Source organism: Ahaetulla prasina, chromosome 1, assembly GCF_028640845.1.
Source record: "Ahaetulla prasina isolate Xishuangbanna chromosome 1, ASM2864084v1, whole genome shotgun sequence".
In the NCBI taxonomy this organism is placed as follows: domain Eukaryota; kingdom Metazoa; phylum Chordata; class Lepidosauria; order Squamata; family Colubridae; genus Ahaetulla; species Ahaetulla prasina.
Window position 1 is genome coordinate 315,686,069 of NC_080539.1, and position 27,912 is coordinate 315,713,980.

General features: G+C 39.3%; 1 protein-coding gene across 1 annotated transcript in view; it reads left to right on the plus strand.

Annotated features, from left to right (window-relative positions):
* The window catches only part of AKAP6 (A-kinase anchoring protein 6), a 233,943-nt gene that overhangs the window by 110,723 nt on the left and 95,308 nt on the right, over positions 1–27,912 (plus strand). Inside the window, exon 7 of the mRNA XM_058162337.1 lies at positions 22,261–22,409. Within this exon, the coding sequence (XP_058018320.1) occupies positions 22,261–22,409 (149 nt within the window). The remainder of the gene's footprint in view (positions 1–22,260; positions 22,410–27,912) is intronic.

Consider the following 27,912-nt stretch of genomic DNA (forward strand, 5'->3'; position numbering starts at 1 on the left):
CATAGTTTGGAAGTTTCAGTAATCACAAAAAATAAATTATACTGACAGTTGTGGCATTTGCATTGAGTTCTAAACAGGCAATGTTTTTAAAACGCATTTCCTTTTCTCAAGTGTATTTCCTGTTTATCATTACATAAATTTAAAAAAAAGAACAAATCCTATAAATGATTTTGCAAGTTAAGCATTTGATTTGATTTTAAGATGAATAATATATTAATCAATCAATATATGTTCAATCAGTGCATGGTGTTTAATATGACTAAGATTAATCATAGATACACAAAGATCAGATACTATTTTCAGCACACAAGTAATATGATTTGAAAGATTTCAAAATCAGTTTCTCAGCCAAATAAATAAATCCAATTTAGATAAGCCTCTCCAAAGAAGAAATCTTATATGAACATAGTCTAGCAACGGTGTGAAAAAAATACCAGAGAGAAGGAGGGCGTGATTAAGGAAGAATATTTCGTATGGAGATGATAGGTAACAAAGATGGGCAGCAGTTTAGTTAGTGACAAAGAGCATCAATAGTTTTGTGAGACACTTTTGTAGTGACCAAGTTCTGAATTTTTTATTTTTAAGCCTACCTATCCGTTTTGAAGGGATGCGATGACTCAGTGGCTAAGACACTGAGCTTGTTAATCGAAAGGTTGGCAGTTCAGCGGTTCAAATACCTAGTGCTGTGTAATGGGGTGAGCTTCCATTATTTGTCCCAGCTTCTGCCAACTTTAGCAGTTCGAAAACATGTAAAAAATGCAAGTAGAAAAATAGGGACCACCTTTGGTGGGAAGGTAATGTGTTCTGTGCACCTTTGGCATTTAGTCATGCCAGCGACATAACCATGGAGACATCTTCGGATAGCGCTGGCTCTTTGATTTTGAAACGGAGATGAGCACCATCCCCTAGGGTCAGGAATGACTAGTATATATGTGTGAGGGGAGCCTTTACCTTTTTCTGTTTTGAAAGAAATTCTAAATGGGAACTTTAGAGGTGGTGGCTAAAACATTAGATTATCCAGCACTTTTAAAGCTCATCTACCTACTCTCAAAAAGGATGGAAAGAGAAGGAGCTGGATAGAAGTCTGCCTCCCTTTGATTTCAGAGGTCACACCTAATCTATCCTATGAATGTTCCATTTGGGGTTTTCATCAGGCAACAAATTGTCAATTCTAATTTTATAATAGTAGTAACTGGAATCAGACAGATTCGTCTTACCACCTCTAGAACAGGATCTCCAACCTTGGTCCCTTTAAGACTTGTGGACTTCAACTCCCAGAGTCCCTCAGCTAGCACAGCTGGCTGAGGAACTCTAGGAGTTGAAGTCCACAAGTCTTAAAGGGACCAAGGTTGGAGACCCCTGCTCTAGAGCAGAGGTCTTCAAACTTGGTAGCTTTAAGACTTGTGGACTTCAATTCCCAGAATTCTGGGAGCTGAAATCCACAAGTCTTAAAGCTGTCAAGTTTGAAAACTTCTGCTCTAGAGAAACATCTCTTCTATCAACAGTGGGAGGTCAGTTCTGAATGTTAACGTACCTTAAGTGAGATTAGGATGTTGTGTGCACAATGTACAAGTCACTGTGAATTGTAAGGATGAATGCAAAGCAGGAAAGTATTTTGTTTCAGGGTTCACCCAAACCTCCAGAAAGACTGCCTGGATGGGTTTATTTAAAGATGATTTTTTAAAAAAGAAACAAAATTTACAGGGAAAATGGAAGTGAACTAAAGCATATTTTCTTCAGCACAGTTTCCAGGGAGCCCAGCAAAAAGTAAATAACAGCAAACAGATGAAGTCAAACACTACAGAATTACAATAACAAAAACTTCACCTCTCTTCATCTATAGTCTTGAGAGACTGTATTGCTTAATGCACATGAGTGCCCATCACACTTTTTGCATTATGAACTTGGTCTGAGCTCAGCAGAAGACAATTGCATTAACCAAGTGGTTTCACTTCAACAGAGCCAGTGATGAACAATAGCAAACAAATACACACATAAACAGAATTATTCCTGATGGTGGACTGGAAAGAGATGCTTCTTTCTAAACACATCAGTGCACACTTTTTGCATTTTAAACTAACCTGTCAGTTGCAGCTCTCAAAATAACAAAATTTGGCAATGTCTTAGCCACCTCAACTAAAAGTTTTGAGTAGAAATAGTGCATATGTTTTTGCATTTCAAAATGTTAACCTGTCAGTGCTTGGGGGTAAGTTTAGCTTTCTGTGGGCACCTGTGGCAGTTGTAAAGGATTATCAATAATCACCTCATTAGAAGGGAATTTAAGTCTAAATGTTTAGAGGTTAGACTTAGATTAAAAAAGACTGGGTTAGCTTTTGCAATGAGCAGTAACAACTTGAAATCTCAGTCAACAGTATTATCTAAATCTGTAATGAACCTGGCATACACTTTTCATTTGTTTATCTGCTGTGTCTGAAAAGGAGAAAACATGATAATACAAGGAGCATGACAATAATACTTCATTAACCCATGAACTGAACCCTATAGTACTCTAATTTCCCTATAGGAAAAAAATATCAAACAAGACAAAAAACACCAGGGCATTTTTATTTATTTATTTAGAAAATTTATATTGCCGCCTAATCGCACATGTTGACTCAAGGCAGCTTACAAAGATATAACAATAGTGTATAAAAGAAATAAAAAGAAAAATAATAAAATAACCCACCATCCACCCTGGCGACAACACACATTCATACTAGCTATTTAATGGGCTCCATCCCTCTTTGGGTTCCCCAGGCCCGCTGATGGAACCAGGTCTTCAGAATCTTCCAAAAGAGTGTTAGAGTGGAGGCCAGTTTAATCTCTGGGGGGATGAGGTTCCAGAGGAAGGGAGACACCACAGAGAAGGCCCTTCTTCTGGATCCCACCAGATGTACCCAGTGGTGGGATTCAACCCATTTAACAACCAGTTCACCAAAAATGTGAGTGCGTGCACATGCACATGGATTCTGCCACACGCTGAGGGTCGACTAAGCAGCCTTTCACTGGGGCAGTGGCTGCTTCTCTCTGCTTCTCTCTGCTTCTCTCTGCTGCTGCTCTTACTGGGAGATAGAGCATCTCTTGTGCAATTTAGTAGCTGTGAGCCACCGTTTTCCTCTAAGTCTCATCCAGAAAGCGCTGTGGCACAGAGAAACAGCATTCAAACTGGCTGCTGCTTCTCTGTGCTGCACACTTTCCGGATGGGACAGAGGAAAACGGCAGCTCACTGTTGTGGTCCACCAGCAGCCTGCAGAGCTGGCAGCAGAGTTGGACAGCGATGAGGCTGAGGAAGAACATGGGCCAGTCCTGGAGGCTGGGGAAGGCCCGGATGAGGGCTCTGCATCAGAGACAGAGATGGGGAGTGATGTGGACTCCGGAGCCTCTAGAGGCTGACAATAGAGAGGCAGAGGAACAGGAGCACACACGAGAAGAGCTGCCAGAAGGCAAGAGCAGCTAAAGCAAAGAGGACTCGGGAATAGGGCCAAGAGATGATTGGCCCCTCCCATAAGGCTTAAAAGACCAGCAACGGCTCTTGGGCTCTTTGTCAGAAAACAATGTTGATGGACTTACTTTTGCCAAGAAAAGTCTTTGGCAGTTCGCCTAATTATACCAAGGTTGGTGATAAGACTGAAGAATTGTGTTATGAAGAATTTGTTTTGAATTAGTTTGAACTGTGCTGAGAATGAGTTTAATTCTCAGCTGTTCTAGATGAAGTCTGTTTGTTTTTGAACTGATTGCATCTAATAATACATACTTGGGCCTGGGTCACAACACTCAGAGCTGCTAAATTGCACAAGAGATGCTCTCTCTCCCAGCAAGAGCAGCAGCTGACCCGGAGATCACACGGAGCGTCTCCATGAGTAACTGAGCCTTTGCAAGGGACGGCTGCAAGATCTCCAAACTGTGCAAAATCATAACAACTGGTTCACCCGAACCGGTCCAAACGGCTGAATCACATTCCTGGATGTATCTCGTTAGGGGATGGGACCCACAACATTCCTTGCTCCTCGCTCTGGTGGGTTGAGTGTATGTGACCATCAAGGGACAGTCCCTCAGATAACCTGGTCCCAAGCCATGAAGGGCTTTAAAGGTGACAACCAGCATCTTGAAGTGCACCTGAAAGCAAATTGGCAACCAATGTAGTTCCTATAGAAAAGGTGATACATTTGCACACCGAGGTCTGCACAAAACTATTCAGGCTGCTGCATTTTGCACCAACTGGAGCTTCTGGGTACTTTTCAGGGACAGGCCCATGTAGAACACATTGCAATAGTCAAGATAGGAGGTGACTAGCATGAATGACTGTGAGTAGGAATTGTTGGTCTAGGAAAGGGTGTAACTGGTGGACAACCTTCAGTTGCACAAAGGCCCTCCTGGCCCTCTTTGAGCAACAATTGTGAATCCAGGAGAATTAAATTGTAAGTCTAGGAGAAATTGCTAGGGTTCAATTTCAAATCTGGAATATTTTGAAAATACCTTGTAAATTGTGGCTATGTTAATTCTGTGAGTTATTCTTTTTAGAGGGATTTCCTGTTTTGGAAAAAATGACAATATTAGCTGATTAAAGAAAAGAAAAATAAGGTCAGAAAATATTAACTTGGGAAGTTTACATAATTATGTTCAAGAAAAAAGATATATATGGATTTTTACTGAGTTGAAATTTTACAAATAAATTTGTAAATTACAAATTAATTAAATTACAAATAAATTCATCCTTTCTTGCCTTTATTCTTTGGCACACAAAAACGTGCACATATCAAAATTCATTTGAAGTAAATTGCCAATAGGTTAGTATAAAATTGCTATGTTCAGATAAGGCACAGCAAATGGAATTGCATTACCATCCTTAATAGTCTAAACAGAGTTGATTATATGAAAGGAAATATTGGAAAGTAATTCCTAATTCCTTTCTAATTTTTATGTGTATTAATTGGATTATGTTTTTAATACCAGTTTTACCAGTGGTGGTACACATCAATATATAGACAGAAAGTAAAGGTTTAACTGTAAGTTTATATTCTCATTTTTGTTGCTATTATTTTATTGCAGGTTTCAGTTTGACATAAAGGCATAAAGTATTTTTATTTTCAAGTAAACTTATATTAGCTACAATCCCCAGCTGTTTTAAATGTAGCATCATTTCCTATTGATTCCATTTCTGGGATAATTCTTCTTCCCCACTCTCTGGTTTCCATAGCTCTTCAATCTCTCCCTTTTGAAATAAAAATGAAAAAATGTCTTTTAACAAAGGCATTTTATAATTGTCTTTGTATTCAGCAATCTAAATATTTTATTTTATTTAAAACATCTGTTTGCATAATACTTCATAAATGTGCTAGTAGATATCATCCTTCTTCAAATCGGTTGTTGCCACTTTTATTTAATTTACCAAAGAAAATAAATAAAATTGCTGTTTAATTTGAAAGCCTTTCTATTGAGTCAGTATAAAATTATTTTTGCAAGGCCAAAACTGCATCATTGGTTCTTGCTACACTAGTCTAGGGTAGTTCTTTTTTTAAAATATGAAAGGGTTTTTTTTAAAGTATAAATATTATATCATTGTTAACTTTAAATATATAATGGGTTTTTTTTAAAAAAAACCTTATATTAAAAATAAGTATGTACTGCTCATAAAAACAACACCTAAGTACAATTGCATTTTAATGGCTTTTGTTTGGGAAGCCACATTCATTTCTGTACTGGATAACGTTGCAAAGTTTTAAGCATTATTACAGCAGTCAGCTAGAATTTGCTTGTCATTTTCAGGGGAAAAAACATCAATGGAGAGAGTACACGTTTAAAGCTCTTTGTTTTCCTAGTGTTCCCAAGGTTTCCTTCCATTCAAAACCCACTATAAATTCTGGTTTTTTGTGAGAGCCAAAAGGAGTAAGCGTTTAACTTATAATGGGTTGACACAGCGACAGAATTGGCAAACTGCTCTCTCTCACTCAAGAAATAAATACACAAACATTCTATGGTATGTCTAAATAAGACGAGATTACTTTTTCTACTGAACTAAATCAAACTACGTCTTTCTGATGCACTAACAGTATGAGAAGGAAATGATTAAAAAGGACAACAAAGAATGTTCTTTCTGCGCCAACTCAGTAAGCTCAAACTGCCCAAGGAGCTGCTGATCCAGTTCTACAGAGGAATTATTGAGTCTGTCATTTGCACCTCTATAACTGTCTGGTTCGGTTCTGCAACCCAACAAGAAAAACACAGACTTCAGAGGATAATTAGAACTGCAGAAAAAATAATTGCTACCAACTTGCCTTCCATTGAGGACCTGTATACTGCACGAATCAAGAAGAGAGCCGTGAAAATATTTGCAGATCCCTCGCATCCTGGACATAAACTGTTTCAACTCCTACCCTCAAAACGACGCTATAGAGCACTGCACACCAGAACAACTAGACACAAGAACAGTTTTTTCCCGAAGGCCATCACTCTGCTAAACAAATAATTCCCTCAACACTGTCAGACTATTTACTGAATCTGCACTACTATTAATCGTTTCATAGTTCCCATCACCAATCTCTTTCCACTTATGACTGTATGACTATAACTTGTTGCTGGCAATCCTTATGATTTATATTGATATATTGATCATCAATTGTGTTGTAAATGTTGTACCTTGATGAACGATCTTTCTTTTATGTACACTGAGAGCATATGCACCAAGACAAATTCCTTGTGTGTCCAATCACACTTGGCCAATAAAAATAAAATTCTATTCTATTATGACTCCCTGCTGGCATGCTGTTATGACTGACAGGAAAAACCAACAACTTTGCCATTTGGGATGTCTTGTTCAGGAACTTTCTGGAGGATAGTAAATTGGTGCTGGCACAAAGACAGAAAAATAAAATGATTTGATTCAGCAGTTTTTCGTTTTGAAATCTCCTAGTGCTAAAGGAAGAAGTAAATATTCATCAAATGATCAAAATATATATATTGATTTTTATTCCGCATTAGCAGCTCAAAGTCAAGATTCCTGACAGGGTGGAGGTTGAGGTTTGAATGATTCTCTTTGAAATAAGGATATAGGCCCTAGGCTGAGTATTACTGTGCATTCTGGATCTCTAGGAAAAAGAGTATTAGAGCCATAGGAGGCTAAATTTTTAATATTTAAGGACCTCTATAGGACCAGACCTCTCAGTCCCTTTTGATAACTAAATTGTTGACATTCATATGAAAAATAAATCCTGTTGTTCCTACTTGCATCCCTCTGCCATTATTCAAGAATGACTCTTTTGCCCAATTTCTATGTTACTCTAATAATTCTTTGATATTGCATCTGAATAATTATGATCTTTACCATTATGGGTATATGACTGCAGTAGACAGCAGCAGTAGCTCAACCAGATAAAAGAGAGGCACTTTATTTATTCTCCTTATGCGTCTTCTATTCATGATTGCTTGCTGTGAACATCACAGTAATCTGAACTGAGGGGGGAGAGAAAGGGTCTTAATGTTAGCTAGACTTTGCATGATAAGTCCAGCAGAAGTAATATAAACAATTAAATAAGAAAAGCTGTTTTAGAATGAACTGCATCGGGGTGGGTTCCATTTACCTTTACTACTGGTTCGCAATGGGGCCACGCGCACATGCGCAGAAGCTTCCTGATAACGTCCGGGTCAGTGGGCAGAGCCTCCCGCCAGTTTTACTATCGGTTCTTGCGAACCGGTCCGATCCGGGGGCAACCCACCACTGAACTGCATCCTTTTTTTTTCAGGCACTAAGATATAAACTGCACCCCTGGCTGAAAATAAGTAAATCAACAACATTAAAAAAAATATATTCTTTGGAATGAAATATTGAAAATAAGAAGACATACCACCTTCATAAACGCTTTGCTGTGATTTTAAAAAATGGTTTTAGAATACCTTCTCTTGTATTAAAATTGCTACCAACTTGCCTTCCATTGAGGACCTGTATACTGCACGAATCAAGAAGAGGGCCGTGAAAATATTTGCAGATCCCTCGCATCCTGGACATAAACTGTTTCAACTCCTACCCTCAAAACGACGCTATAGAGCACTGCACACCAGAACAACTAGACACAAGAACAGTTTTTTCCCGAAGGCCATCACTCTGCTAAACAAATAATTCCCTCAACACTGTCAGACTATTTACTGAATCTGCACTACTATTAATCGTTTCATAGTTCCCATCACCAATCTCTTTCCACTTATGACTGTATGACTATAACTTGTTGCTGGCAATCCTTATGATTTATATTGATATATTGATCATCAATTGTGTTGTAAATGTTGTACCTTGATGAACGTATCTTTTCTTTTATGTACACTGAGAGCATATGCACCAAGACAAATTCCTTGTGTGTCCAATCACACTTGGCCAATAAAAATAAAATTCTATTCTATTATGACTCCCTGCTGGCATGCTGTTATGACTGACAGGAAAAACCAACAACTTTGCCATTTGGGATGTCTTGTTCAGGAACTTTCTGGAGGATAGTAAATTGGTGCTGGCACAAAGACAGAAAAATAAAATGATTTGATTCAGCAGTTTTTCGTTTTGAAATCTCCTAGTGCTAAAGGAAGAAGTAAATATTCATCAAATGATCAAAATATATATTGATTTTATTCCATTAGCAGCTCAAAGTCAAGATTCCTGACAGGGTGGAGGTTGAGGTTTGAATGATTCTCTTTGAAATAAGGATATAGGCCCTAGGCTGAGTATTACTGTGCATTCTGGATCTCTAGGAAAAAGAGTATTAGAGCCATAGGAGGCTAAATTTTTAATATTTAAGGACCTCTATAGGACCAGACCTCTCAGTCCCTTTTGATAACTAAATTGTTGACATTCATATGAAAAATAAATCCTGTTGTTCCTACTTGCATCCCTCTGCCATTATTCAAGAATGACTCTTTTGCCCAATTTCTATGTTACTCTAATAATTCTTTGATATTGCATCTGAATAATTATGATCTTTACCATTATGGGTATATGACTGCAGTAGACAGCAGCAGTAGCTCAACCAGATAAAAGAGAGGCACTTTATTTATTCTCCTTATGCGTCTTCTATTCATGATTGCTTGCTGTGAACATCACAGTAATCTGAACTGAGGGGGGAGAGAAAGGGTCTTAATGTTAGCTAGACTTTGCATGATAAGTCCAGCAGAAGTAATATAAACAATTAAATAAGAAAAGCTGTTTTAGAATGAACTGCATCGGGGTGGGTTCCATTTACCTTTACTACCGGTTCGCAATGGGGCCACGCGCGCATGCGCAGAAGCTTCCTGATAACGTCCGGGTCAGTGGGCAGAGCCTCCCGCCAGTTTTACTATCGGTTCTTGCGAACCGGTCCGATCCGGGGGCAACCCACCACTGAACTGCATCCTTTTTTTTTCAGGCACTAAGATATAAACTGCACCCCTGGCTGAAAATAAGTAAATCAACAACATTAAAAAATATATATTCTGTGGAATGAAATATTGAAAATAAGAAGACATACCACCTTCATAAACGCTTTGCTGTGATTTTAAAAAATGGTTTTAGAATACCTTCTCTTGTATTAAAATTGCATTCATTGCTGTAGAAAAAGAAAGGGGATTTGTTTACTGCCTTCCAGTCTAAGGCACAAATAGTGTAACTAGCAGAGTGTTAACAAATTTCCCAGCTGTCATAGATGCTTACAATTCAGCAAACATCTTTAACTGCACAGCTTTAAAATTAAATTTTCCAAACATTACTGCTAATGCTTTAATGGTATGCAAATTGCCAAGAATTCAGCAGCACCAGAGAAGCTGACCTCTCACCAATATAAATAGTTTATTTTAGAAGAGTTGTATTTTTTTAGAGAGGCTCTGGACATTACAAGGAGTACCGTTGACTGGATGTGTCAGTGATGTATCTTTGTAGCAGCCAAAGGAAAACCGATTTGGGGACAAGTGCCAGCTTTTAATGTGAAAACAGCTTGAGTAAATCCTCTGCATGAATTTCTAAATAACTGCTGCTAGCAGGATGAATAAATCACTAGTTTGTTTTCCCCAGTATGGGGTTCCAACATGATTTGGGCTCCAACTTCCATCAACCCTATTATGCTGGCAGGGACTGACAGGACTTAGAATCTAAAATAATTAAAGGCACCCAGTCGGAAAAGGCTGCGTTTCAGCTGCACTTTCCAGAATGTCAAAAGATAGTGTGAGTTGTTGCTGATCATAATCAAGAAACTCTTATTGACGTCACTCTACCTCCTGAAAATCCCCATCCCAGATGTGGTCTTCCTACCCTGTGAGGTCCTTCTGGAATTCCCTGCAGAATGAGAAATCCTGTCCATTTCACTAGTTGACAATACTTTGCTTTTGCAGATGATTTTAGCTACAGTGATGCATTCTGGCCTATTTTGAGACAAATGGTTGATTTGTGCAGTACGAAATTCCATATGCGTGTGAAAATACTGGTTACATCAATGTTCTTTCCAATTGCCAGGAAAAGGCTTTTTTACAACTAGTTTTCCATTCAAATTTCTTGTAGCGGGATGGCATATGAATATTGAAACACATATTTTTGAGGCAATATATCTGCAAGTGTGACAGTGTCTTTTGATTATGTATAACTAAAAAGAATAAAATATAGTGACTTGAACACTAGAGCTTTCTAACAACTGATGTATTTGGTAGTTATCTGCAATGAGGAAGAGAGAGTACGCCTATTAAGAAGATATATGATCAGTGTTTCATAAAAAGAATTGGGGTTTAAAATAATGAATGCTTTGAAATATTGGTTGAATCCTAACTTTTATTCTGCTCATGAAAATGAACCTCACCTAAGCAATTTCACAGAATAAGCTTTTCCAGTCTCCTTTTATTTTATTTATTTCATTTTTATTTTGCAGCCTCTGTTCACTATCTATTCCTGAAGGCTGGAGAACTTTCCCAGACACTCATTCTATAAATTGAGCAATTTGTCCATTCATCCATTCTATAAACAGACACGTATAAAGGCATGTGGTTTGGGAAGCTGCAAAGGAATTGATAAATATTAGATGCTTCTCCTAGGTTCTAAACCTGGACTTTCTCTTCAGTAAATCTCTAATGTTGCCATAAGATTTGGAGTATTATACTAAGTCTACAACAATGTGGTCTTTTAGTCTTTTCCCTTTTTCCCCCTAGGTGTTTTGCAATTCATATCTTGTTCATCCATGCAAGAAATTCTTACCACAGATCTTTGGGAGGCAATGATTTGATCACAGCTGCACAGTAAATGTAGCAGAGCAATGGATTTGCACTCTATCACACTGAATATTCTTACTGTAGCAATTTGTGATAGAAATGTTAGAAATGAATAAATATTAAATAATAAAACAGCTTCACCATCATAAAAAGACAAAGCTTGTTAGACAGGATCAGAAACATTTTGTCTGAGAGCAGCCATTGTTTTGGAAAGAGATGTTTATTTAGTTACAATATCTGCTAGCTTTCTTGAATACTGGTAGCAAAGCAGTATAAAACATAGCAGACAAATAAATACATTTCAAAATAATTCTCCCAAGTGTTGGCAAAATGATATGGAAAGAATGATGTGATCATTCAGCATCAGTGATATTCTAGGACTGGGTAAATGTAAGTATCTGTCTGTCTGTCTGTCTGTCACATTCAACCAAATATATAGTAATCTATCACATATTGATAGCATTAATTATGAAGGATTGTGTCTGGAAAATATGATTTCTCACCGATGCCGTCTGATTGAAAGATACATACACTCCTTGTATTACTGTGCATTTATTCATTAAACCCATTAAAGGATATTTAAAAGTCTGGTATCTATTTGTTTTAAATTTCTACTGTTGGAACCAATCTTGAAAGTATGCTGACATCAAGTCATATAGCCAAGCCAAGTACTTTGGATTACATCTAGAAATTTATTGCTACCCAATGCAGGGCTCATCCGAAGAGGTATGATATGACCATGCAAATAAACACCAGTCAACAAATTGGTCATTGTAGCTGGAGGGGGAGGGTAATTTCTTGGATGTATAAGGCTATTAACATATTGTGGGAGGGGATGTTGCCAGCAGCCTTGAAGGAGGCAGTGGTAGGTACACTTTCCACATTTAATTGTTCCTTCTGGTTGCTCCCCTGTCATGCCAGATAAACCTGATATTCTCTGGCATTACCATCAAAGTTCTTTGCTCCAGTGGTATCCTTTGTGGGATATTATTATCCCTGAAAAAGCAGATCCATGACTTGGGGATCTTCCAGACCATTCTAATCCCATACCCTAGCCTCCTACAGAACAACATGGCTTTCTCTGAGGTTCAACTGGTGCATCAGCTGTGGCTGTTTCTGGGGCAAGAAGATCTTGCTTCAGTGATCCATGTCCTTGGCATCACACATTTAGATTACTGCAATATGGAGATGCCTTTTAAGAACCTGACAAATTACATCTGTGCTGTGGGTACTGCATAGGTTATATCCTATCAATAGTGCTGGTGCTAATGTAGAAAACCTACATTGTTTGGTACCAAATTATCTGCAGGACCTCATTCTTCCATTGGAATTGGCCTGGCCAGTTCAGTCTAACCATGAGAAGCTACTAGTGGATTTCCACTTTAGGGAGGTGAAGAAGACTGTGGCTTGGAGGAACTGATTTTCAGTGGCAGCACTTGTCCTTTGGAATGATGTCCCATTGGAAATCAGGTTTACTTCAACTTTGACTGCTTTCCAGAATCATCTCCAAACAGATTAATTAATTGATTTCCCCCCAAAACCAGGGGTGAAATGCTCCCGTTCGGACCGGATCTTGGCTGGTAGTTTGGAGAACCGGTAGCAATCAGAGTAACAACCCTGCCTGGCTGTCATTACTTCCTAGTTTTAACCAGGAAGTAATGTGTTTTGTACCCTCTGCGCATGCGCAGAAAGGTTTTGCGCAAGGGCAGAGGGTGTGCGCGTGCATGTGATGTGCGCATATGGCACGCGCACTTCCAAATTGGTAAGGAAGGTACGTAGATTTCATCCCTGCCCAAAACACCAAATCTTATTTCTCACTAAAGTGATTTACAAGTATAATTAGCAGATAAGACACAAAAATAGCTGAGTAACCTATAACATCTTTATAACTTTAAGATATCCTTAAAATGTGCATGCTTTTTAATTTTTTCTTGACTTTTGAACCATTGCAGTAGCCTCTGAAGATACAGAAGTGGGTTTTTTAAAAAAAATTGAAATAATCAATACCTACTTGATGTTTTCAGTACCTCTCTGAAATTGCAATGATATCAATAGAAAATGAGCTGGGAAGAGTCTTAAGTACAGTGGCCATGTGATAGATAACTTCATATAAAAATCAGAAAGAGCTCTTTGAACCTCACTTCTGCTTAGATTTGTGCACACTGAAACATTTGCAGTAGCTGGGTAAAACATTGCATATAGTATTGAAAAAGCAGTTGATATAGTGGAGGACAAACGAACAGGTACTCTTTGTTTAATGAAGCTAACTGGGGCTGAAAACTCTGTTGCCAAGCAAAGCGATCAGAAGCCAGAAAACTATACTGCTTAGTGGCAGCAATTCCAGCAGTCCGGGTTGCATTGTTAAGGGAAGACCATGCAGCTCTTTAAGCAAGGATTTCACGTGACTGCAGCTGACACTTGGACGGCCATAAGAATATTCAGCATATCCAAAAACAATTTAAAAACAGGGGCCCTTGGTGCTCCCTGTGCTTGGTTGTTTTCTTGCAGACATTTCATTACACAACTTAAGTGCAGTGTTGATGATGTTGCCTAGGTTGTGCAATGAAACGTTTGCAAGAAAACAACCAAGTGCAGAGAGCACCAAGGACCCCTCGTTTCCACCTTGAGTTGAAAATACTCTCCTTTGTTAATTTAAAAGCAGCTTGTACCTAGGGTCAGAATGTGGGGAAGCAAAGATTTTAACAAATCTGGGAGCCAGGGTGATCAAGGTTTCAATGTTCTTACCATGACTTTCTGTAGAACAAGTTATTTTTTTAAAAAATAAAAGGAGTATTTTGGAGCATGATAAAAATCGTCAGATGAGCTATGGTGTAATGTAAAAACATGAAAAAATACCATAGTTTCAGAAGAAGAAAAATAATCCTTTAATCCTTCTTGGGGAGAAGAATCCTTTTTTAAAAAAATTTGCATTTATATCCCGCCCTTCTCCGAAGACTCAGGGCGGCTTACACTATGTTAGCAATAGTCTTCATTCTATTTGTATATTTATATACAAAGTCAACTTATTGCCCCCAACAATCTGGGTCCTCATTTTACCTACCTTATAAAGGATGGAAGGCTGAGTCAACCTTGGGCCTGGTGGGACTAAAACCTGCAGTAATTGCAGGCAGCTGCTGTTAATAACAGACTGCATTAGCAGCCTGAACCACAGAGGCCCTCTTTATTTTTCCATACCTTCTAATCATTGTTAATTTGTCTCTCATCCTAAGCCTTGACTTTTGTGATGTATTTAGGTAACTAATTGAACACAAAACATAGAATAATATAGTTGGAAAGGACCTCGGAAGTCTTCTAGTCCCCCTGCTCCAACAGGAGACCTTAAACCAGTGGTGAAATCTGAACCGGTTTACTACCAGTTCGTTGGCTGTGTGTGAGCATGTGCAGTGTGCACCACACACCAAATGCGAGGTGTGCACACGCAGTGCACTCCAAAAGAAGGCATAGGGTAAGTAGAACAGCGCGGGGGGGGCTGGTGATCAGCTGTGGTGCGCGATCTTTTTTTTACCTTTTAAAAGCATTTTTAAAAGAAGTCGCAAGTGGGCAAGCAGGCAACTGAGCGATTGGGTGGGCATGAGCAGTGGGTGAGGGATTTTTGCTACCGGTTCTCCGAACCACCCTGCTTGAACCTTGACAATGAGCTACACTGTATTCTGGAAAGAGTATTGTAATTCCTAGTGACTATCTGTCTCTTCCTTTAGAAGAATCTACTATAGTGAAAGGTGGCATCATAGGGTGGTCTTGGCTATAAATTCCATCATACTTTGGCATCATACTTTAAAACATTGGTTTTAAATGGTTCATTTTTTAAAACCCTACTTATTCTTTCCTACCTGTCTAATGTTGCTGCAACTTGGTAAATACAGTCTAGCCCTGTGAGTTGTTTCCAGGATAGTGGGAGGATAAAATCCCATCTACTTAAATCATACTTCAAAACAGGGAAAGAAACCAGAACAGATTGCCCCTGGAATGACCTTGGACAGAACTGATAATTTATGAAAAACCAGCTACCATTCTTGGTTAGTTTTTTGCACTGTACATAACTACTATTGTGGGTGTTTTATTAGAAAGTGTTCCTGAACAACAACAACAACAACAACAACAGGCAATTTTGAATAACACAAACAAGGCCTACTGACATCTGTGAGTCACAAGCTCCATAAGTTTCTTCAGGAAAAAAAAAATCTGAAGAATGGCTGCAGCCAATGCTTTGTCTGGATGTGTACAGTATTTGGCTGCCTAGAAAAATGTAAAACAGGAGCTTCGGAGTTGACTGTGTCTTTCAAGAGTGGGCGTTAGAGCTGATAGCTCTACCAGTGCTTTATGTCTATCTGGCTACATGCCTCTGACAGCTATTTTGTATTTCAAAAATCCATCCCACACACCCATTTTTGTGACAGCACAAATTGTCAAACCCTCAACATGTCAAAATTCCAAACATACCAACAAATCTTCAGCTAGAAAGCCTGAAGACCCTGCTCTGCAGTGACTGGCAGCAACTGGCTGAGACTTCTTCGCCATCTATTCCTAAGAAAGCCGGAATCCAGAACCGGATTCTTCTTCACTCAAGGCATATAATATACTTTCAGTCTGCAGCCTTTTCCTCCACCCCCTCCCCCATCCCCAGCTATCACTATGTATTTCGTGGAAAGAAGTCTTTCTGTAGTTTTAACTATCACAGCATTTCTCTGTATGTGTCATGCCCCTGTCGAAGGGGAAGAGGAACAGCTGACAGAGAGCAAAAGAGTGGATCTTTTGGCTGTGGAAAAAACTTGGGAAGTGCAAAATCAGGCTGGGCAAAGCAGGAGAAAGGTAGAACAATGGAGAGATAAAGACCAAGGCCCACCCCTCCTCATCCTAGGCAGCACAGGGAGGAACAGAGAAGAGAGCAACGTGGGTTGCATGGCTTACGAGGGAGGAAAGGGACCCGATCCTCTTTACAAGGCATAGCTGCTGATGGAGTTTAAAAGTAGAGGCAAATGGGAGGGGCGGTTGTTGGGAACAAATGCAAGTTTATCTGATGTTTATTTGAATCCTGGCATCCTCCAAACTGGTTTGATTTACTGCCGTGTTACTTTATTTGTAGAATTCTTTATTTTGCTTGTCCTGCCAGATTAATTATCTTGTCTTGCCACTGGATTTTTTGTTAGAAGTTTTCTGCTTACAATATTTGGGACTGAAGTATTGCCAGCCAAAGACTATTACAGTTTGGTGGAAGAGCTCTCATCAGGCCGGAGAGTTGAAAAGGTCATTGAAGGCACAGTTGGTGATAATAAAGGAACTCATATCGGTTCTCTGGCTATGTTGCCTTTCTGTCACCCTGAGTCATCACAGTATATCAAATAGATACTTGCCATAGACTACCTGCCCTGTATTAGTAGGGATGGAAAGATTCCCCTTGTTTGATTGTAGTGCTGATATGCAAACTATCAAACATATTGGGGCAAGATTGCCCGCGACATGCATTCTCTGATTCCCTAGAACATGGGTATCAAACTCACGGCTTCACGTTGCTGTCATGTGACTATCGTGAAATATTTTTCCCTTCATGGAGTGGGCATGGCCTGCACATGACACATCCAGCTACGAGCCACCAGTTTGACACCCCTGCTTTAGAAGATCTGCACAAAGCAACATCAGAGGCAACTGCATGGATTGCTGATTGCTGATCACAGACATTTTGGATATAATTATGTGGATTGTGTGCATACATACAGCAATCCTTATCATATGCATAACGATAATAAAAATAACAACAGCAACAACAACTCCCAGTGAAGCACTACCTTGATGTGATTGTAGGGTCGTGTGCTCTGGGGAAGATGAGATGACTGAGGAATTTGTGTTGGGAGGAATTTGTTTTAATTTGAGTTGAACGACGCTGGGAATGAAGTAATTCTTGTTTCGGGTGACTCACTCTCTCCTTCAACAGGGAGAGCAGGATGACCCATTGCAGGGACGTGCCGAGGAGTTTAGTGGTTATCTATACGATAAAATCGTTCAGCTTCGGAATGGTCTGGATCAAAATTTGGTGGATCCAGGTGAGAGGTCAGAGAGCCGTCTTGTTGAGACTGTTTGGGATGAGTTTGACCCTGTGGCTCCCGAGGACATGGACAGGTTATTGGGGAGGTTGAATGCCACCACATGTTTACTGGACCCGTGCCCCTCCTGGCTGGTACTGGCCACGCAGGAGGTGACACGAGGCTGGCTCCAGGGGATTACTAATGCTTCTTTGTTGGAGGGGGTCTTTCCTGCTGCCTTGAAAGAGGCGGTGTGAGACCTCTCCTCAAGAAGCCTTCCCTGGACCCAGCTATTTTAGGTAATTATCGTCCGGTCTCCAACCTTCGCTTTGTTTTGAAGGTTGTAGAGAGTGTGGTGGCATGTCAATGTACCTGGATGAAACTGTCTATCTAGACCCGTTCCAGTCGGCTTTCGGCCCGGATACAGCACGGAGACAGCTTTGGTCGTGTTGGTTGATGATCTCTGGAGGGCCAGGGATAGGGGTTATTCCTCTGCCTTGGTCCTATTAGACCTCTCAGTGGCTTTTGATACCATCGACCATGGTATCTTGCTGCACCAGTTGGAGGGATTGAGCGTGGGAGGCACCGTTTATCGGTGGTTCTCCTTCTATCTCTCCGATCGGTCGCAGATGGTGTTGACGGGAGGGCAGAGGTCGACCCCGAGGCACCTCACTTGTGGGGTGCTGCAGGGGTCGATTCTCTCGCCCCTCCTGTTCAACATCTATATGAAGCCGCTGGGTGAGATCATCAGTGGTTTCGGTGTGAGGTACCAACTGTACGTTGATGATACTCAGCTGTACTTTTCCACACCAGGCCACCCCAACGAAGCTATCGAAGTGCTGTCCCAGTGTCTGGAGGCCATACGGGTCTGGATGGGGAGAAACAGGCTCAAGCTCAATCCCTCCAAGACAGAGTAGCTGTGGATGCCGGCACCCCGGTACAGTCAGCTGCAGCCGCGGCTGACTGTTGGGGGCGAGTCATTGGCCCCAATGGAAAGGGTGCACAACTTGGGCGTTCTCCTGGATGGACGGCTGTCGTTTGAAGACCATTTGACGGCTGTCTCCAGGAGAGCTTTTTACCAGGTTCTCCTGGTTCGCCAGTTGCGCCCCTTCCTAGACCGGGATGCCCTATGCACGGTCATTCATGCTCTCGTGACATCTCGCCTGGATTACTGCAATGCTCTCTACATGGGGCTTCCCTTGAAGAGCACCCAGAGGCTCCAGTTAGTCCAGAATGCAGCTGCGCGGGTGATAGAGGGAGCCCCTCGTGGCTCCCATGTGACACCTCTCCTGCGCAGACTGCACTGGCTACCTGTGGCCTTTCGGGTGTGCTTCAAGGTTTTGGTAACTATCTTCAAAGCGCTCCATGGCTTAGGGCCGGGTTATCTACGGGACCGTCTGCTGCCACCGATTGCCTCCCACCGACCCGTGCGCTCTCACAGGGAGGGACTCCTTAGGGTGCCGTCCGCCAGGCAGTGCCGACTGGCGACACCCAGGGGAAGGGCCTTCTCTGTGGGGGCTCCCACCCTCTGGAATGAACTTCCCCCAGGACTCCGTCAACTTCCTGACCTTCGAACCTTTCGCCGCGAGCTTAAGACACATTTATTTATCTGCGCAGGACTGGATTAGAATTTTAATTTTAAATTTAGTTTTTAACGGGGTTTTATTATTTTAATTAAAATTTTAAATTCGGCCTTATTCAATAAGTTTTTAATTAGTGTTTTATCTTGTATTTATATTTGTGTTTTTATCAGGCTGTAAACCGCCCTGAGTCCCTCGGGAGATAGGGCGGTATAAAAATGTGATTAAATAAATAAATAAATAAAATAAATAAATTCTCAGCTGTTCGAATAAAGTTTTTTTTTTTTATGGACTGAGTTTCTTACTACCTACTTGGGCCTGGGTCAACACTGGTGAAAAATGGGTTACAGGACTACTTATCCCAGGTTCTTGGAAAGAACTCGATAGGTAGACAAAAATGCCAAACCCAGTTGGAACATCTGGATGATTGCTACAAATAATAATAATAATAATAATAATAATAATAATAATAATAATAATAATAATAATAATAATAATAATAATAATAATAGTAATAATACCTACAGAAATCCTCCTCCCTTTAATGTTCTTTGTAGCAAGTGAGACATCCAACTGTATAACATTTCTGAATTACATATAGAATCCTTCCTTCTTAGGAAATAGATACTTTATGTGGGTAGACCAAATTAAGTTGCAAATTGATGCTTCTTTATGAAGTTCATTGTAATTATAATCAGCACGTTAGGATTTTAGTGGAGCATGTTGTATGAAAACAATGCCATATTGGCCCCCAAGTGCTCTTGAACTCAATCTTGCCTCTGTACTTTTCCAGCTACCCAGGGATAAACACGGCAAACGGCCAAATGTATCTCCATATCATCTCCTGTGCTGAGCTCCAGAATCCAACTCATCAGCACAGCTGCAGTACATAATGTAGCTACATTCTAAAGCCAAAGAGAATTCTATATGCATTTGATCAGGAAATTATCTAAAAGAAAACACCCAGATAAATGTATTTCATTTTGTTTAAAATTGAGGTTGCTGGGTAGTCTTTAGAAAGCTGATTGGTCCAATGAGACCTCTCTGCTGTTGTATTTACCTTATTAATAAAACAAACAACAAAGATGCAAGATTGGCACACGAGGCTACTAAGTAGAACATGATCCCACGGATAACTGAATAATTCTTGGAAATTCAACACAAATAATTCTATAATCCATGTGCTGGCATTTACATGACTGTAATGGAAATGGCATTGCTGTTAACAAAATTATATAATGATAAACTACATATATTGCTTCAAGATAAACATAACTTTCTTAGCATCACCAGAAAAATTTCCTAAAGCCATTAGGGTTAGGAAAAGATTGTTTCACATAGGCACACAAACATTCTAAATTGAAAGTCAGTAACAAAATAATATACTGATAGTCAATAACATCTATGTGTGTTTGTGTGTGTGTGGAGAGAGAGGGAGGGAGGTTTGGTCTACTGATTAAGGCACCAGGCTAGAGCAGGGGTCTCTAACCTTGTCAACTTTACGGCTTGTGGACTTCAACTCCCAGAATTCCTCAGCCAGCTTTGCTTTCTGGGAGTTTTCTGGGAGTTGAAGTCCACAAGCCTTAAAGTTGACAAGGTTGGAGACTCCTGGGCTAGAGAGTGGAAAGCTGTGCATTCAAATCCCACCTAATCCCTCTTGTTTGTACCCAATGATTATTATTAAGTGTTGTATCATTAAGTGTTAAATTTGTACCCTATGACCATCATTAAGTATTGTAAGTGTTGTACCTTAATGAAGGTATCTTTTCTTTTATGTACACAGAGAGCACATGCACCAAGACAAATTCCTTGTGTGTTCAATCACACTTGGCCAATAAAAAGTCTATTCTATTCTATTCTATTCTATTCTATTCTATTCTATTCTATTCTATTCTATTCTATTCTACTCTACTCTACTCTACTCTACTCTACTCTACTCTACTCTACTCTACTCTACTCTACTCTACTCTATTCTATTCTATTCTAAGCAATGGAAGCCTGCCTGGGTGACTGTGGGCCAGTCACTCTCTTGCAGCCCAACCCACCTCACAGAATTATTTTTGTGAGGAAAATAGGAGAAGGAAGTGTACTGGATATGTTTGCTACCTTGAGTTATTTGTAAAAATAATAAAAGTGAGATATAAATACATAAATAAAATATATTCAGAGATTGTTTTCACTGAGCTTCCATGTTCACTTCAGCGGAGAGGATTGTTTCACAAGTTTCTAGACCCATGATGGTGAACTATGGCACGCGTGCCACAGGTGGCACATGGAACCATATCGGTGGGCATGCAAGCTCAGCTCCGATGTGCATGTGCACACCAGCCAGCTGATTTTCGGGCCTTCCGGGCCCACTGGAAGTAGGGAAACAGGCTGTTTCCAGCCTCGGGAGGGCTTCCGGGGAGGGGAAGGCTGTTTTTGCCCTCCCCAGGCTCCTAGAGAGGCTCTGGAGCCTGAGGAGAGCAAAAAATGGACCTACCAGGCCCACCGTGCCCTTATGTGCTAAAAACGGGGGGAGCGGGGGGGGGTCACACAAGCATGCTCAGGAGGCATAGAATTATGGGTGTGGGCACGCGTGCAACTCCCCCCCTGCACTCCCCCCGCTTTTGGCACACAAAATGGTTAGCCACCACTGCTCCAGACAATTCCCTCTGACATTAATTGAAAAATCCTGGTGAAGAATATACCATGATCAATAAATCACAAAAGTTAGATTCACTCACCAGTGCTAAAACCACATCCAAACAATACACATTATATATTAAGTTGGCATCAAAACTTCCGCCATGCAGGAAAGCTGAGGAGCCCAGCACATGAATTTAGACAAAGGCTGAGAGAACTGGGTCAGCATTCAGTAAGTGGGCACAAATATATACAGGGTTGCTGAGTTCAGATGGAAGGTGCTTTTTGTTGACAAGAAGCCCCTAGTTTGTTTCTTTACTTGTTAGAACTGACACAGAAAGGACAAAACTGCAATATGACCAAATAGCAGTGCGTCCTTACCTTGTTGCATGGACAAGGTATACAGCAAAATACTTTCAGCCAACGCTTGCTGTTATGGAAAACTCTTCGGATTTCCAAATTATTTCTCTTTTCCCCAAGATTCGTTAGCAAAGATGTTTGATAATATCACTGGTCCTAGGAAAAACATTGATTTGTAGTTAATGAACATAGCTAAGACAGTTAAACAAGAAAGAAAAATTCCTCTAAATGATTAATGGGAGGAGGCATGGTTCATAATCCCCCCCTCACTGCAATACTTCTATAAAGACAGCGTCATTAAAAATCAATACAATAATTATTACAGTAATGCTTAATATCATTGTAAATGAATTCTGGCTGAGTTATTCATTTAGTCTAAAAACGGCAACTTTATATAAGCATTTGTTATGAATTAAAGCAAGGCTTCATTCCTTATTGTTTCCTTTTTCTAGGCAGAGGTTCAGCTATGCTTCCTGGAAGCACAAAGAGATGCTGTTGAGCAGATGTCCTTAAAGCTATACAGTGAGCAGTACAACAGTGGCAGCAATCGAAAGGAAGAATTTGCGGATATGTCAAAAGTTCACACAGTGGGAAGTAATGGGTAGGGAACTATTCTTTTTGTTGTTTTATTCTCAGTGATCTGTAGCTTCTTTTTTAAAAACATGATCTTCTCTTCCTCACTTCTGTGTTAGCCAGAAAGATTTTTCCTACTAAGCCAAAAGACAGGGAGCCCATCATTCATTCTCTGTCTCTCTCTCCCTCCCTCCCTCTCCCTCTCTCCCTCCCTCTCTCTTTTTCGCTCTGTCTCTTCTAGAATAGCAGTCTGCTGCAATTCATTTCCCATAATTACTTGGTCACTGAACAGGCAAACTAACTATAGCTGACCAAGTTTGTTCAAAGGTTTCATCCTAGAATGCATTGATTGGTATTGGTCCATTATTTTTATGCTTTTACTTTGTTCTGCATCATTTGTACAAAAATGAGTACAAAATTAAATGAAACCCAGCATTTTGCCCAGCATCAACCGAAATATCTGTCTTTCACGAACTCCCCCCCCCCCACTCCCAGCAATGGTCAATCTAATGTCTCTGCAAAATTGACAATTCAGGCATGTCAAAGATTACCTGATATAATCTGGTAATTAATTGTAATAATCACTGCTTCTAGTTGCAATGCAGTGCTGGTGACCTCTGGGCCAATAGCTTTGTAGCAAAATGGGATTAATTATAGACAAAATAGAAGTCACTACATAATCACGAACTCCTAAGATATGTAGCAAAATGTAGCTTTTAAATTCAGCTCTGTTGCCTCCAAATAAGATGGATATAATGTAATGGAAAATAGTAAATATATATTTGTGTCATAGGACAGCCTTAATTTCTCCCATGTGTAGTTCATTTATTCTAGGTCTGCTGAAGTTCTTTACATCTACATTACAGTACAATATTGAACAGTGACCTGCCTTTTAACAGAGTTGTTGCCCCCATCCTCTTTCAAATATATGTGTATATATGTGTATATATACACATATGGCAATGTGCGTATATGATATTACTTAAATATATTGGTACTGTTAGTGTAGCTAGAAATCATTTGCTCCTTTTTGTCAGTTGCAACTTCATTTGCACATTTAAAGGCACCAAACCAAAAAAAAAACCAAAAAAAACCACAACCAACCACATTTATAATATCTGGATTATTTTCAGCATGGGTAATTTATGGTTAAAACTACTCACGTAATAAAGTTATTTACTTCCAGCATGGGAATCTATTGTTGCAGGATGCAAGCTATTCCAAATAAAGCTGTCTTTTGCAATTGAGTGATTGTGATTTTGTCAATGTTGATGGTATTCAAGTGGTACTCCAAAAGTTTTGGGCTGCACCTATGGCCCCTCTTACCATTGTCATTGTCTTTGCTTTCTTTTGCAATAATTGTTCTATTCAACAATTGTTTAATAATTGTTCAATTTGCAGATCTTTTTATTTTGTGATTTTCTCCAGTTCTCTCTCTTCTTTTTTTTAGGGGGGAAAAAGTTTTTTATTTTTAAAATATAGTTCTTTCTCTTCTATTCCACTGTCTCCAGGTACTGCCATACTTTTTTTTATTGACAATTATTAAGTCTGAAATGTTATATGGCAGCTGCTTGTCTGTTTGAATTTTAGAGGCCCAGACCCCTTTAACTTCTAAATTTTCTATTACTTTTTCTATTTTGTAGTCCCACCAGTTCTTGTTTGCAAGCAAATAATATTTCTCCAAGGCACCATTGCTGCTACTTTGTCATGCCATTGTTTATAGTCAGTCTGTATAATCTTCTTGCAGCGCCAAGTATTGATAATATTATTATAGAATGATACTTTTTTTGTCAATGTATGCATGTACCTTTTACTTACAGTAGTTTGATGTGCATAAAGGTAAATTTGCATGGAATGGCTGTGCAACTTGAAAAGCCCAAACTATGCCTAAAGATTGAAAAATGCTATTATTGTTTTCCTACACAAAGAAAAAAAGTAGCAAGAATGAATGAATGAATGTAAAAAACTTTAGGGAGATTAGTTTGTTCAACATGCTTCATTAGTTTGAAAGTACAGAATAGGTAGCAAAGAACCAACTTTGGGAAGTACAGTGTGCTGTTATATAAACAGGACTATACAAACAAGATTTTTCCTCTTCACAAAGTCATGATAAAATGAGTGAACAAAAGAAAGAAAATTTAATCTATGGTGATTTAGACAAATTTATGATAAAATGAGTAGACTTGAATAATAGGTTGTTTTGCACATATCTGAAATCAAAGGGAGATTGCTGATGTAGTAAGATTGATATATGATGGGAATAAAGCTGGCATGAGAATAAATGGAATGTTCACTGAATGATTCAACAAGTAAAAGCAGACAATAAAACAATATATCCTTGGTTTTTAATGTATTTATTGATAAATGCAGAAGGAATGTTTGTAATAAGAGCAATATGTTACATACGTAGTAATATATCTGCATTTTTATATGCAGACGATCTGTTACTGGCTAAGATCAAATTAATTTACAGTAAATATTAGTCAGATTGTAGGTGCAATAAGGATCATGAATCTGAACATTTGTGTATCAAATAAAGACCAAATAAAATAAAATGAATGATTGCACAGTAAGAAATTAGAGCCAATAGATGAATTTATGAATCTTGGTAAAATGTTCACTAAGACTGGGGGAATAGATGGAGAAATTTGAGGTGTATAAATGCCAGTAGAAAGATAATGGGTAATATGTAGTCTGTTGTGAGGAATTAATATTTGTGACCAAAAGCTAAAATGGCTATGTGTAAGAACCTGTTTGTGCCCATTTGGGTGTATGAAAGTGAGAGGTGGATATGTTAGCAGAACCATAAAGATAAATTGGATGTAATAGGAATGAGTTGCTTAAGATGTGTGACTGGTAAAAGAAGAGAGCAGATCAAGAATGAATAAGTGCTGAATGAGAAGCTTAAAAAAACAAAACATGATGTATGAAGTGGTGTATTGATGTGGTAGAATCAGGAATGCTTTGCAAGGATAGAAACATATGGAGAGATGCAGTAAATGCAGCTGGCATAAACAAAATTCAGATTTCCTTTTTTTTTCTTAGCTTGTGTCTTTAATTTGATTTACTATTTCTTACTCTTTATCTGTGGTTTCCATAACATTGCTTATTTTGAATTATGTGCTGGGTTTCTCTGTGGGTGCTATAGTGTTTAAACTAGGATTTTATATACTTAGAACTACCCCGTTCTGGAAATCAACAGAGGTGAGAAATCAAATTTCATTCGGAGGTCAGAGTCCTCTCAGTCTTGGAGAATGGCACAAAAGAACCATAGATTAGATTAGATTAGATTAGATTAGATTGGAATAGATAGAAATAATTTCACCATGGAACTTCATTCATGGACTGCTCTAGTAGTATTTGTACTCAAACCATTGCTGATTGCTAATGATGGCAGTTCAACATGGTCCACCAAGGCATCATTATAATTCTTGCACTGATTTCACTGCTTCATGTTATAACTGCAAAAAAAAATAAAAATCCCAAGCGAACAACAAAACAAAACAAAACAAAACCCTAGGCAGAGTTTGAAAGGTAATGCATGTTTCATTATTTGTCTGTACATAGCTAATAAAACCCATATGCTACAATAATGTACAGTTACAAAGAAATATAAGATCATATTGCCATATGATTTTTGGCGATTGTTTTTTTAATTCAGTAACCAGAGCGATGTGGAGGTGCATCTTCAACATTTTTTAAGCACTATTTATCAAAGCCGTCGCCAGGGGAGCATTTTATCAGGTTCACCTGATTCGCCAGTTGCGCCCCTTCCTTGACACCTTACGCACGGTCACTCACACCCTCGTCACTTCCCGCCTGGACTATTGCAATGCTCTCTATATGGGGCTCCCCTTGAAGAGCACCAGGAGGCTCCAGTTAGTCCAGAATGCGGCCGCGCGGGTGATAGAGGGAGCACCGTGTTGCTCCCATATAACACCCATCCTGCGCGGCCTACATTTGCTGCCGGTAGCCTTCCGGGTGCAATTCAAGGTTTTGGTCACCATCTTTAAAGCGCTCCATGGCTTAGGACTGGGATATCTACGAGACCGCCTTTTGCCGCCGATTGCCTCCCAACGACCAGTGCGCTCCCACAGAGTGGGCCTCCTCAGGGTGCCGTCGACCAAGCAATGTAGGTTGGCGACCCCCAGGGGGAGGGCCTTCTCTGTGGCAGCACCGGCCCTGTGGAATGAGCTTCCTCCAGGGCTACGGCAACTCCCTGACCTCCGGACCTTCAGGCGTGAACTGAAGACTTTATTATTTCAGCGAGCTGGACTAGCCTAAGAATAAAATATTTTAGTTAAATTTTAATGGGTTTTTAATCGGTCTTTACCGTTTTAGTGATTTGGCTTTTATAATATTTTGTTTTAATTGGGTTTTAAATTGGTTATTTATTATATTGTTGTATTTTAATATGCCTGTGAACCGCCCTGAGTCCTACGGGAGATGGTGCAGTATAAAAGTATGATTATTAAATAAATAAATAAATAAATAAATAAATAAATAAAGTGGTAATTTTTTAGTCCACTCAGAAAGCGGGACTGTTTCTGAACACAATCAAATCAAAAGAAAACTAAAAAGGGGTACAGCTGTAAATAGATAAAAAGAATGTTAATCTAGTCCCCTTAGAAAGAGATGTCCATTACTGGAGACCTGTTTTATATATTGACCAAGCTAATTATTCATGGTGGAAAGTTATTTCACAAATTATATTTTAATAATAATAAATTATAGGTCAGTATGAGTCAGTTTGGTGTAGTAGTTAAAATATCAGGCCAGAAACAAAGGAAATTGTGAGTTCTAGTTCTGAACAGCAGAGCCAAGAAGTTGAATTCCTAAAGATCAGAAAGGATGCAAGAAGGAGAATAGAAGAGTCATTAGTTGATAATACTCTACTACAAAGAACATAAATGAATTTGTTCCAGCTGATCTTACCAGTTTGTGGAGTCTGCATTCTGCCAGAAATACTGATTAGGAATCAATGCAAATTAGTCCAGTGATAATTTCTGCTCATCCATGTGATACTATGATGAACAGCTACAGCCCATCAATATAGACTTGAGTTTGATTTTAAGATTTGGTCCTAGAAAGGAAACTCATTCTATGCTTGAATATTTTGGAATTTGAAAAGAATATTTTATTATATTCAAAGCAAGTTTAGGTAGAATTGCCTAGTATGAGAAATAGGTGGGGAAAATTGTGATGGGGTGATGCAAGAAATTCAGAGATGGGGGGAGAGAGCTTTTTCATTCTAGATCTGAGAGAGAATGACTGGCCCAAGGTCACACAGGTGGCTTCATGCCTACAATGGGCCTGGAGCTTATAGTCTCTCAGTAAGGCTTGGTGCCTTAACCACTACATGAAATTGACTTCCAGGCAATATTTGTAATTCATTATTGTTAAAACAATTACATCTGGAAAATTAATACCTCCATGAAACTTCTTTCATTAGCATTTATCCAAGTAATTCTCAGAATATTTTTTGTAAATAATTATTGGAACGGATGATAATAATTATTATTAAATGAATG